The 13222-nt window shown below is 35.2% G+C and overlaps 1 protein-coding gene across 1 annotated transcript in view; it reads right to left on the bottom strand.

The window, feature by feature from the left end:
- Positions 1-13222, bottom strand: part of ERICH3 (glutamate rich 3) — a 101126-nt gene that overhangs the window by 52754 nt on the left and 35150 nt on the right. The window contains exons 6-7 of the mRNA XM_081308243.1: positions 10959-11117; positions 6633-6848 (exon numbers count right to left, since the gene is read on the bottom strand). Coding sequence (XP_081164369.1) covers positions 6633-6848; positions 10959-11117 — 375 coding nt within the window. The remainder of the gene's footprint in view (positions 1-6632; positions 6849-10958; positions 11118-13222) is intronic.

Below are 13222 nucleotides of genomic sequence, written 5' to 3'. Positions count from 1 at the left end.
CCCACCAGTGTTAAGCACTTTCTAGGGATATTAAAGGACTTTCATTTGCAAACTAACCAACCCAGAGTCCACATCTGCCACCCCCACTTCCTCTATCAGGCATACTGGAGCCAATATTTTGCCATAATCACTCAGGTCCAGGTAACAGACAACTCGGGGAGCCCCACACCCCAGAGCTTTCTAAAATTATTCATCCAAACCCAAGACTGTATACATAGTCTTGTCCATTCCTTCTTAAAGAAATCACAATAAAGGCTCTTGCCTACATTTGCCTCCTTACTCCCTCTATACTACTTATCTATACTACTGCTTTCTATGTATCCCTGCATGGTGTAGGGTTTTAATTAAACTTGATTGAAACACAGTGCCTGGACAGGGGGTCAAATAGGTACCTGACTAAAGCATGTGGGTGTCAGCATCTTGGAAAGTGAAAGTAAGGAACTGTCTTTTCAATGGCAATCATCTCTCATCTATATAGTCTCACCATAAATGAACATAAATGAATCTCTCTCTCTCTCTCTCTCTCTCTCTCTCTCTCTCTCTCTCACACACACACACACACACACACACATACACACACACACTCCTCATGCCCCCCAACCCTTCTGTATTTTAGAACAGCCAGGAGGAATCTAGCTGCTTTCTTTAGCAAAGGGCAGCTAGTGAATATTTTAAGCAGGGGAGGAGCACATCATTCCAGAAAATTTCATTTAGCATCATTATGAAAAATCTACTAAAATTGAAAGGGCATGTTGATTATTTATTTTTCCTCTTCTGGAATTTTTTTTTGTACCAGGGATTTAACCACTGAGCCACATTTTCAGATCTTTTTTATATTTTATTTAGAGACAAGGTTTCACTGAGTTGCATAGGGCCTTGCTAAGTTGGTAAGGCTAGCTTTGAACTCACCATCCTCCTGCCTCAGCCTCCCTAGCTTCTGGAATCACAGGCATGCACCACCACACCTGGTCTCTTCCTTGACCTTCACCTAACTTTAGTTCTGTATGCTAACTTCCTACTCAAACCCCATTTCAAATATTACCTCCCTCTGAGGCATTCTCCAATCTCTATCAGAACTAATATTCCTTCCTCTGTGTTCTCATTGTGCCACATGATGATGGTGCACATCACAATGTATCATGGTTAGATGCATACATTTCTGTCTCCCTTACTCAATTGCAATATTTCTGAGAACAAGGATTTAGGCTTATTGATAACTTTAGCACTGAGGATAGTGTTGTTCATAATCAATAAGAGCATAACTGAGCTATTTGTTGATTTAGAGGCAAGACATAAGTATATAGATCATTGTGATAATTACATTGAGAGTTCTTTAGTAAGCCCCTGAACTACAGATGTAACAATGAGAATGGAAAAGTATTTATCAATACTTGAGCCATTGTAAAGGTCACATCTAGAGCTGTGCAGCAGTCATTTGCTCCATTTAGCTAAAGGGCATTTGAAAGGTGGCTCATTCAATGAGATGTGCTGTCAGTTAAAATACTCCTTGAATTTCAAAGTCATAGTATAAAAATGTAAATTAACTTCTTAAAATATTTCACTTATCAAGTACAATATATTATTAAGATTATTTCATGTTTCTCTTTACCTTTTTCAATGCAGTGAGTAAAAATTGTTTATGTGGCTTGCATTAAATTTCTATTGGATAACTCTGATCTAGAGGACTCAGCAATTAACTGGCTGTGTGTGATATAGAGGGAAGAAGTTCTAGATTTTGAGACCAAATTACTAGAGAAAAGGTTGTGCTTAAGAGAAATAAGGCAATTAAATGGAGAAGCTGGTTTAAGTTGCCACAATGCTGAATGTGAGGGGCAGCAGGACCTATCCATCCGGCACCTGTAATTGCACAGGGCTCCTTTAGAGAAAGGAAGTGGAGAAAAGAGTTCAAAGAGAGATGAGGAAAGGTCCAGACTAATATTCTCAGAAAAGTCCTTTGCCTTCATATATATATATATATATATATATATATATATATATATATATATATATATATATATATATATATTTCATACATATATCAAAAACAAGTTTTATTATTTTATTATTTTAGTATTTTTAATTGACACACAATCATAAAAGTTCTTATTTTAAAACCTATATCCTCACATTTAGAGAAGCTATTTTGGGGTCTATCCATCCACATTTTTATTAGACTTTTGTATAGAGTAGGTAACCAGTAAGGTCAGGCTCTCTCAATCCTGAGGGGAACAAAAAAATCTAGAGGTGAGTAAAATTAAACCTCAGGGCACAATCTAACTAGGATCATAGATCCTGCAAATGCTATATAAAGCTCTGAAGGTGCTAGGACAATACAAGGCAAAGCAACAGGGCACCAAGACAACTTGCTGCAAGCCATATTTCATTGTCTTTTACCTCTTTCTTCCCTTCCTTCTTAAGAGCATTTGAAGAACACTTTTGGTTGGCAGTAGTCACAGAACGAAAGAATGACTTTAATGCATAGGTTAGCCACCCCACCTTAGATGACTCTTATCTACATCTAAATAAAAAAGCTCTTGAGTACTTACGTAAAAATGCATGACTCTCCCCACTGGACAGATTAATTCTCTACCCCTGCCTCAGGGACCTGGGGCCAAAGACAAATGCAGGAGACACAGGGAAAGCTATTGAAACCATATAAATAAATGGCTACATTTTGAACAGAAAAACAAATGTCAAGTTTGATGCTTCTGCTGATGGCCACACTTAGGCCTAAAGAGAGATTCTAAAGGAGTAAGGCAAGAATTAAAAGGTAATAGCAAAGAACCATGAGAACAGAGTGGCTGGAAGACAAGAGAGGAGAGTTTCAAGGAGGAAATGATAGCAAAAAAAATGCCACTATCAAAGAAAAATCCAGATTAAGAATAAATGTGAACTAAGATGGGGGAAGTAAATCTAAATATACCATGAAACAAAATAAATGTAATGGGACTAAAATCATCAATGGAACAGAGATTCTCAGATTGGATTAAACAGAAGCCACCCACATGCTGCATTAATATATTTAAATCCTGAAGGTTTTTTGTTTTGTTTTTTTGGTACTGGGTTCTGAACCTAAGGGGACTTTCCACTGAGCTACATCCCCAGACCATTTTTATCTTATTTTTATTTTTATTTTTTATTTTGAGACAGGATCTTTCTAAGTTGTTTAGGGCCTCACTAAGTTGCTAATGCTGGCCTTGAACTTGCAATCCTTCTGCCTTAAGAAGGATTTTGTCTTTAAGAAGACAAAAGGTAAGTGATAAAAAGGATTATTTTTAATGATATGGGATTCATTTCAACAGTAAGATAAAAAAAAACCTAAATCATTTGAAAGCATATAAGAGGTATTCCAAACATTTACAAAAGATAAATTGGCATAATTACAAGGTGAAATGGACAAATTCATAGTTATAGTGAACAGATTATCATTATAGCTCAGGAACTGAGAGAGCAATCATATAAAAAACTCTAAGGATATAAAAATATGAAAAACACTATTAATATGTATCTTTTAGACGTTTAGAGAACCCTCCTCCCAAAATTTAAGGAATCCTATCCTTTCCAAAAACTGAATATAAACTAGCCCACAAAGCCTGTCTCCACAAATAACCAAATAATTAAAATCTCACAGAACAAGAATAAGATACTTTTTAAAATTAACATTCAGTGAACACATAAGAGTTTTTAGAATTGAAATGGGGCAGCAGAAAAAAAAATCTCAGAAGAATGCATGGAAGATAAAATTGAAGTCTCTCAGAAAGTAAAACAAAAGGATAATGAAGTAGGCAGAAGAGAAAAGCTAAAAATATTAGAGCACCAGTCTCGAAGTTTCAACATTGCCATAATAGAAATTCCAAAGACAAAACACAGAGGTTTAGAAACAAAACAAAACAAAAAACAACCTGAGACTGAAGGCCTGTAACTGGAGAGACAGGATAAAGTCTGTCAGAGCCAAGATTCCTACTGACCCATGCTGTGCTTCAAACCTGAACGCAGACCCCCAGGGGAACTGAGCTCAGATGTTGGTTTGTGCTTCCCTCATTATGACCATCAGCTAGAGAAATTGTTGCTCTCTCTTTGGTGTCCAGCTCCAGAAGCCAAGCACTGATCACATTCTTGTTGGACATCTGTGTCTGGCCCACACTAAGCCCTCAGCAGATACCCTGATTCTGGTCAGCCCTTGTTTCTCAGGCAGGACACACTCACGTCCTACCAAACCCAGGCTCTGACTCAATGATTCTTTTCAGCTTATTTTCTCCTGGAAATATTGTCCTTTTATTACAAAGCTAGGTTTGAGCTTATGTCTGACGTGTCATGTGCAGAAATGACAGAACATTAAAGAAAAGCAGAGACAGAGGAAACAGAGGTCAGTGTAGTGGTTATTCTAGGAAGGAGTAGGGGATGTGATGGGGCAGGAAATAGGAGCTTAAGACTAATGTGATAATAAATTTCTACTTCATTAAAAAAGTGGTATATATGTGGGTGTTTGGTTATTATTTAACTTGCAGATACAGTTTTAAAACATTATAATTTAAATTTTTTTAATTAGTTATACATGACAGTAGAATGAATTTATGCACTTTTATATATCAGATATAGATGGGACAATTTATTTATTTGTTTGTTTGTTTGTTTGTTCATTTTTGGTACTGGGGATTAAACCCAGGGGCACTTCTCCACTGAACCACCTCCCCAGCCCTTTTTTAAAATTTATTATTTTGAGACAGGGTCTTGCTAAGTTGCTTATGGTCCTCGATAAGTTGCTGAAGCTGCTTCCACCTCCCCAGCCACTGGGATTATAGGCATGCATCACTGCACCCAGAAAACTTGAATTTTTTCAAGTGTGACCAGGCAGAATTTATCCAAGACATGTAATGCAACATCAGAAAATAAAATGTAGCCACTCAAATACTTGAAGAAGGTAAGAAAGTAACTGTTTTTGTTGTTGTTGTTGTTGTTGTTTTGTTTTGTTTTGTTTTGTTTTTTGCTAAGTGAGGGTCACATTCCTAAAGGAGTATGTTCATTGGACTGGGGGAAACCAACGCCAGCATGCAGTGTAAGAAAGGAAAGGAAAATAGTAGATGTGGTAGCAGCTGTTATAGTTCCAATATTCATTGCCCCTCTCTGCAAGAGGATGATGCTCTCATTCCAAGGCTGCTCGACTTGGCTAAGGACTTGCTTTGACATTGGAATTCTAGAGTGACTCCTCAGTCTGAGCTATCCCTTCACCTGAGTCTCAGAACTGCAGCTGACCAGTAGAGATGATCATGAGAGGAAAAAAATCAAACTTTGTTGTCAGAAGGTGGAGTTGATTGTTAGACTAAGATACAGTGAATTACTCTTCCATGAACTTTGCAGAGAAAGAAAGGAGAAAACATAAGTCTAAGGTTACAGCCTGTGAGGAAAGGATTTGATTACCCTATGTAAGGCTTGGACTGTTGAGAAGCAGGGATTAATATTAAAGGCTTAAAAAAAAAAAAAACAAATTATAGAGGAGGAAGGCATACCCTAGGCCACAGAAGAGTCAAAGATCAAGGACACAAGATGAAGGGTGGTATTCATGGATAAGAGGTATCTGTCAAAAACAGTAGCAAAGGGAGAGAATTGATAAAATCAAGTTGAATGGAGAAAATTCGAGCAAGCAAGAAGAAAGAAGACCCCAGTCTTTTGAGAAGGCCAGAGGTGAGAACAGCTGCTGCTACTGATATGTGGACATGGGGCCAAGAAGGCACTTGAAAGTAAGCACGACTTTGAAGAGCCAGAATAGTCTGTGTGCATGTTGATATTTCCCTCCCTGAGGCTCAGTCAGTAAAATCTGACCCAGCCATCTGCTGATAAACACAAAAATTATATGTAACTAATACTGGTTGCATATTTACACAAAGAAGATGAAGAGAACTTTTTGTCTTCTCACTAGCCCTTATCTGTAGAAACTTAATTGTTCTTTATTAGTACTTTCAGGAATTGAGTACCCCAAACTACAATATTTAAAAAAAAAACACTAAGAGAAATTTATTTCTCAGCATTACACACTCATTTGGCATTAAATGGTTAAAAACAAAATTTGATAAGGTATATCACATTTTCCAGGTATATTTAAGTCCCTGAATTTTCACAAATGAAATGTTAAGATACTTTAAATCAGCAAATTAAGGGAAATAAATAATTTGGAAATTGGGGTAATTCAAGCTAAAATTGACCACAAAACTTACTGAGATTTCTATCATCAATTATGCTGAATTAGTCACTCTACAAAACTACCCAAATCTTTAGTTTCAGATTCACTGAAGCTTACAAATTCACTTATGAAAATCATTACATTTCTCACTGGACTGTTGTACACCTGTCATCCCAGGCACTTGGAAGGCTGAGGTAGGAGGACAGCAAGTTCAAGGCCAATCTCAGCCATTTAGTGAGACTCTGTCTCAAAATAAAAAGAATAAAAAGGGCTGGGATGTAACTCATTAGTAAAGCTCTTCTGGGTTCAAAACCTAATACCAAAAAAATTACAAGAAGCAAATCATTGCATTTCTTAATGCAAGGCATCCCCCCAAATTCTTCAACTACAAATCAAACTTTGTGCAAAGTAATTTGTGTTAAATTAACAAAAGAAAAATTCATCCCATAATCACCCTGGGAAAGAGAGGTTCCAAGCCATTCGGAGCAGTAATTGGACGAAATCTCCTCCTCCATGTTTCAGATCTATTATCCCTTGTGACTTTTCCATCTCGGGGAGGAGGTAGAGGAGGAACAGGCATCACGTAACTGTTAATGTGTGGAAGTTGATATGGATTCATTCTTTGTGAATTGTTCATGGAGTTCCTGAACTTCATCATTGCCTTCTTGCCCTGTAATCAAATTTCATGACGTAAGAACCAATGAAACAGAAGTGGTGACCCAATTAAACCAAAATTAACAAGACCAGTCTGTATTAATGACAACGTATACAAAAACAACTGGTATCCGTAGACAAACCCAAAACACACCAGTCTGCAGAAAATTGCATTTTGTAGTATCCAGAGCAAATTAAATATTCACAATTTCTAAACTTGTGTAATATAGTTTTAAGCCAACATAAAATGATGACGTTTTTATAGTACTCTTGGATTTTTCCTCAATAATCCATTAAATCTCTAGGACTCTAGTAGAGTCAAACAATTTAAAACTAAAAAGTCTATAGGATTATACTTTGAAACAGGTTTGGATATTAGACTTGGCAATAGGGAGTTAATGTTTTTTTTACAAGTTTTGACTTCCCCTATTCAGATAGGAGGATATCCAAGGCAATCTCATACATTCTTTAGATTATTTCAAACATTGTGTGAAGGGCAAGTTTGACTATTTATCAAAGTTTTAAAGGTGCATACTCTTTGGCCTAGAAATTCAATTGGTAGCAATAAATCCTACACAGGCAACTACACAAGTACACTAATGTAAATTTTTATGAGGTACAACATATACACTTATATAGCTACAGTATAAATTTAGCTGAATCATCAAAAAAAGTAACATTCCAATAGGAAAATATTTAAATTTGGCTTTGTTTGTTCAATAGATTCTTACCAGACTATTGAAAAAATGTGAATTTATTTATCCTACCATAAAAGAGTCCATGCAGTATGAGCAGCTATTTTGCTTAAATAATTTATATGTGGGTTTTGACTATAAGCAAGAATAACTGAAAGAACCTGAGTTACCTATCCCAATTTATAACAATGTATTTGTTTTTATAATTATTTGTATTTAAATAGTACAAATTTATATTGCATTTACATTTTTTAAATTTCTAATTAACTTTAAGCCCATTTAGTTCTTACTTTGAGACATTTAGTAGTAAGAAGCTATTTTTAAGAAAGGAAAGTTATTCTGCAGACAGTTTTTCATTGCTAAATAAGTAAAAACAGGTTAAATAAAGGCAGGTGTAGTCCTAATTTTGATTAAAAAGAGCATTTATGTGAACAGAAGGGATTTAAATAGATATTCACAAAGCAATTTACTATTGCTAGAATGGTTGGTATTTCATTGTTATGTTCTTATTTTTCTTTTCTCCCATATTCCATTTTTTCTGTAATGAACTGCATTTAGTGTGGAATAACAAAAATAAGTGAAAGTAATAAGAAGAATAAAATCAATGAATCTAGAATTTGGGAGTTTGGAGATTTTTAAAAAATGATACTCTGACTAGGTCAATTGTATGTCTTGTTTGGAAATGGGTTAATGATTTTTTTTTAATTAAGATGTTTTTCATTTTACTTTTGTTTATTTGTTTGTTTTATCTCAAAGCATCTTGGACAACTTTTCATGCCATTACAGATAATTTACTGTCATTTTTTAAATGTACCTTAATATACTATGATATTTTAAAACAATATATAAATATTGTTTCTTTCAATTGTTCACTGTTAAAAATATAACAGTAAAAAAATATTCTTGATTCTATTTCTTTGCACATGTGGTATTCCTTGATTAAATTCCTATATGTTAAACAGCTTGAGTATGTTCATATAAAATGGTGATAGATATTCCCAGTATTACCTTTATAAATAGTTGTTCCAATTTCTTCTCCTACCAACAGTGTATGAGAAACTCTCATTTGGAGGCTTATTCATTTTTAATAAAGAAATTACTTTTACTTAGTTTCACTGCAACCAATCTAATTTTGACCAAATCACTTTTGCCTAAGTTAAAGACCTTCACTCCTGGTATTATGCGAAGTTCAACCTGCTTTTATCTGTTGTACCTTCAAATACTTCCCACATGCATATGCTTTATTCTTTAAAAAATTAATAAGAATTTATTAGATGCTCATTACATACCTAGTAATCATACAGATTACTACCATGTTGTTTGATTTCATATTAAAACATTTTCATCATCAATATCACTTGGAAAATATAAACATGTCTTTTCACACTATATTTCACTTATGAACATTAGACTATAAAACTCTAATAAATTACTTTTGTCAGCCTTGTTAACAGATATAACATCAATTTCTAGACCAGGACCTAGCCCATAGTAAGTGGCCAATAAATATTTACTGAATGAAAAGTGAGGCTAGCTAATTGAAACTAACATGGAATTGACCTTAGTCTTCTCGGCACCTGTGAACGACCACTAAATATCTATCTTTCAGTAACCCAAATCCCCAAAACAAGAAAATAAAAACCTATATTGATTTAGTCAGCCAGTCTATTCAGTGACTCTGAATAAATTTGGAAAATGACCTGAAAGAAAAAAAAAATTGCTCCCTAACTAAATAGAAAAACTTGATTATGATCTGATTGCTAGTGTTCGCATTTAACAAGAAAATGTACCAATCAAAATAGAATTATAGAAGCTTAGGACAGAATATAATCACCTTGGCAAACATGGAAGGTACTCATGCGAGTACAATCTAGGGGAAAGAAAATCCTACCCATTGGACTTTGAATATTTCCAGTTCTAATGGCAGAGTTATCCCTGGAGGACACAGAGGGTTTTAGCCAAAGACTTTTATATAGAGTTTTCTGGTACTTTTGGCAAGCACATTCCTAAGAGGAGATGGGTGAACCGGGTCATCTGAGCCTGATCCTGTTAACATTCTGTTATAACATACCCCTTCATTCTAATTCCATATTCTCCAGGCAACCTTCTCATTATGATCTGGCTTCTCTTGTGGCTCTATTTACAAGAGAGGAAGGCACTTCTATCAGCTTTCACTATTTGATATCTTTTGGTGAATTAATGGCCCCTTATTATGGTAAGGCCCATTATTTTTGGTTTACTCTAGAGAGAAAAAGCACCTTGTTATTAGTTGTTTTAGTTAGGCTGACACAGTTTTCCAGGACTGACTATTCATGGACACTGGCTGAAATGGGAAATCCACGGGCCTCACCATTAGAGACTAGATCCTACAAAGGGCCAAACTTATGAGCAAGCAAGTTCCTGCCCAGCTCCAATCTAAGACAAAGAGCCATCACTTTGGGACTATCCTGCTTTTTGGGAAACTACTATTAAATTAACTGAAATAAAGTTTGTGAAAAATATTTCACAAGCTGAAAAGCACATTAAGTGGATTAAAGTATTAGTTATTATTTTTAGTAATACTTATGCTTTTACTGTGAAACAATCATTTATTCATCTTAATTTAATGGTCCAGTGTCAAAGTTTTCAGTGAAAGATAATAAAAATATCTTAATTTCATATGTTTTGTGTTTCCTAATAAGGAAGGTAACATAATTCACCCATCTCAGAATAATGATAATCACGATAGAGGCTCTTTTATAAGCTGGCAAATGTTTCTTCTTCACGTTAGAAACACAAACAGTACACTCCCTAGTTAGAGAAGTCCTAATTATCCCTCCCTATTTAAGTAACTAACATTTCATAGTTACCAAACCTCCTTCCTGTATTCTATTTAAATAAGTGAAAATTTCCTGGGACGTGACCTTGAAAGGGGAACTCCTGCGTGTGATTAACTCAGCATTTTTAAAGATGGACATTCTTTTCCTTCTATATTCAACCTTCTGAGAGCCAAACTTGAAGTAATTTCATACACTGGTGGGAAAGTAAGTCAACATACAAATGCAAACCTATTCTTAGAAAGTTTCATTTTCTAGGTCTCACGCATTTACAATCTGGAAGGAGTCAACACTGGGTCACTTCTGATAGAAGCCATGTCTAGCTATGAAAATTCTTTCCTCTTTGTTTTTCAACCAGCCTCTCCAATTAATGAGAAGTGTCCATACATTGTTACAAATCCATTCTTTCTGCTTTCTGCTCAATATTACAGAAATTACAGGACTTCCAGTTCCAGTTAGATATAGTTCACCAGAAATAACACATAGTAAGTGCTTAATAAATGCACAATATCAATTTCTCTATGTGAATTAATTGAATATAGCACCTTAAATCTGTGATAACCCAATATTCTGATCAAGAATAAGAACAAATTTCTTGAAGAAAATAACATTTACCCCAATGGGAAATGGAGCTTCATTCTCCAGCACTGAGGGTTTTAATCTGGATCCGGAAGTTATCTTTGGAACAGTCCCCACTGCAGGATTACGGGGAAGAGGCTGTAATCGAATTGGAGGCTGCATATTTCCTGGGGCAGTATATGGTCGAGGGGCTGTCTAGACAATTAGAGAAAAAAATTCCATTTAAATTAGAATCTTGACATGTTTCCAGAACCAATTAATAACCTAACAAATTGCCTAGAGTAATTAATGGTGCCTTTTTACTGAACAGATTAAACTTTAATTATGTCCTTCCATTATACATACCCTTCTGACCCAAAGTATTTGTGAAAACATATGGTGTTGAAATCCCCTACATAACTAAATGCCACAATTATAGAGTATGCTAAACAAAGGAGATGTCCTCTATCACATTTCTGTATTTTAATCATACTGTAAACTTGCTGACAATACTTAATTTATACCAGGCACAGAATGGCTTTGCTCAGTTAAATGTTAAGTTGAATAATGTTTCTATTTCAGAGATCTAAAAGAATAGTATTGAAATGTACTCATTTCAGTTTCAGCGTTTTCAATATAAATTCTATTCAGAATCCTTAAAGCCTTAAGATTGGTGTCAAAGTAAAACCAGACAATAGGATAGACAGATGCTCAATTGTAATGTATTACCATTTATTCAACTACTTCCTTGAAATATTAAGAAAACAAAAATGAAAAATTGTATCTGGCAACTTTGGAAAAAACTGTATAAAATCAATGTTTTTTCCATGTTACATATTTTGCATTTGTTCTTTTAATTCTCCTGTTCATCTTCTCTACCTTTGCTCTCAGCCCTGGCAACTAACCTCAATATTGTAATTATATTCTACCAAGAAAAGGAACTAACAGAAGACAGAAAAACAGGAAAATAAAACCAGGGCTTTTATTTCCATGGACCCTCTCTGAGGGGTTCTAATGGGCCAATAAGGGTCTCTAACCAAGCCCACTGCTCCTGTTGGGAAATGCTCTCCTGCTACAGGTTCTATCTGCTGGTTCTGGAATCCAATCTTTCTCTTTCCCCAGAGAGCCGAGGGACTGTGGTTTCCTGTTGTGCTGACCCCAGCATGCTTAACATCCCTAGTTGGTTTTCCTTAACCCTGCCTGCATCTTTGTAAATAGTTTCTTTATTAAACACTTCCTAATTACTTTGTTTGTGTGAGCCATCTGTTTCCTGCTGAGCCCCTGACTGATACATTTTCCAATCAAGAATGTATTGCAGTGAATATCAAAAGTGCCAGTATGGAGCATTGCAAAGTGCCTTTTGGGGCATCAACAAAATATTATGAGTTTAGTATAAAGATTAGCAATGTGTCAAAAGTAGGGGGAGAAATGAAGCTGTTGACACAGTTGTTCTATTACAATAAGATAATGGAAACCTGTTGATACTAGGAGATGCATGTTTGGGTAAGAGAATATGAAAAGGATGGTATATAAATGATTCATGAATAAAGCTTCATACATTGACTCTAAAGAATGGTGAATGACAAATATTCAATTCTGGAAGAGTGTGTGTAAATACATAAAAAATGATGATAAGGCAGCTCCTACTACCAAATATTAGTGTGGGTACCACCTTGAGAAGCATGTCATGAATAGCTAAAGCTCTGATTTTGTTAAGTCAACATTTGTTGAATTCCAACCAAAGGCCCAGGAAGGAGATTAAAAGCAATTTTTAAGATCTAATGGTGACACAGGACAACCATTGTCAAATGAACAACACAAATACTGCCAAGCAGAAGATAACAACAAAATACCTGAGAACAAAACTTCAAATGTAAAGGTCTTGGAATATTAGAGTAAGCCAATGAGGCTAATACAAATTAAAACTCCACAAGCAGTTAGATATTAAATGGTTAAGCAAGAGATGAAAACAATAGCAAAGAAGAATGGTAAACTTTAACATCCAAACAAGAGAGCCAATGAGAGCAAGACACAAGAGGAGAAACAAAGATAATAATCCTCAATTTCTCTTTTTCTTCCTTCACTAGTTACACAATTTTTATCTAGGAACACCACTGTCATAAATAAAGATGATATTTCCAGAATCCCTTACAACTCTGTGTATGCCTCAAAAGGAGCAGAAGTGATAGAATGAAACTTCCAGATCATGTCCTTTATGATGAAGAAGTATGTGTTTGCTTTCTTTCCCCTCTACCCATTTCCTGTGGTTAAGGTACTCATATGGTGATCCACCATTTGGGCTTATGTAGATGGAGGAAGCA

This window comes from Spermophilus citellus, assembly GCF_964194105.1.
Source record: "Spermophilus citellus genome assembly, chromosome: 9".
Lineage (NCBI taxonomy): Eukaryota > Metazoa > Chordata > Mammalia > Rodentia > Sciuridae > Spermophilus > Spermophilus citellus.
This window is presented reverse-complemented; position numbering and strand designations above follow the sequence as displayed.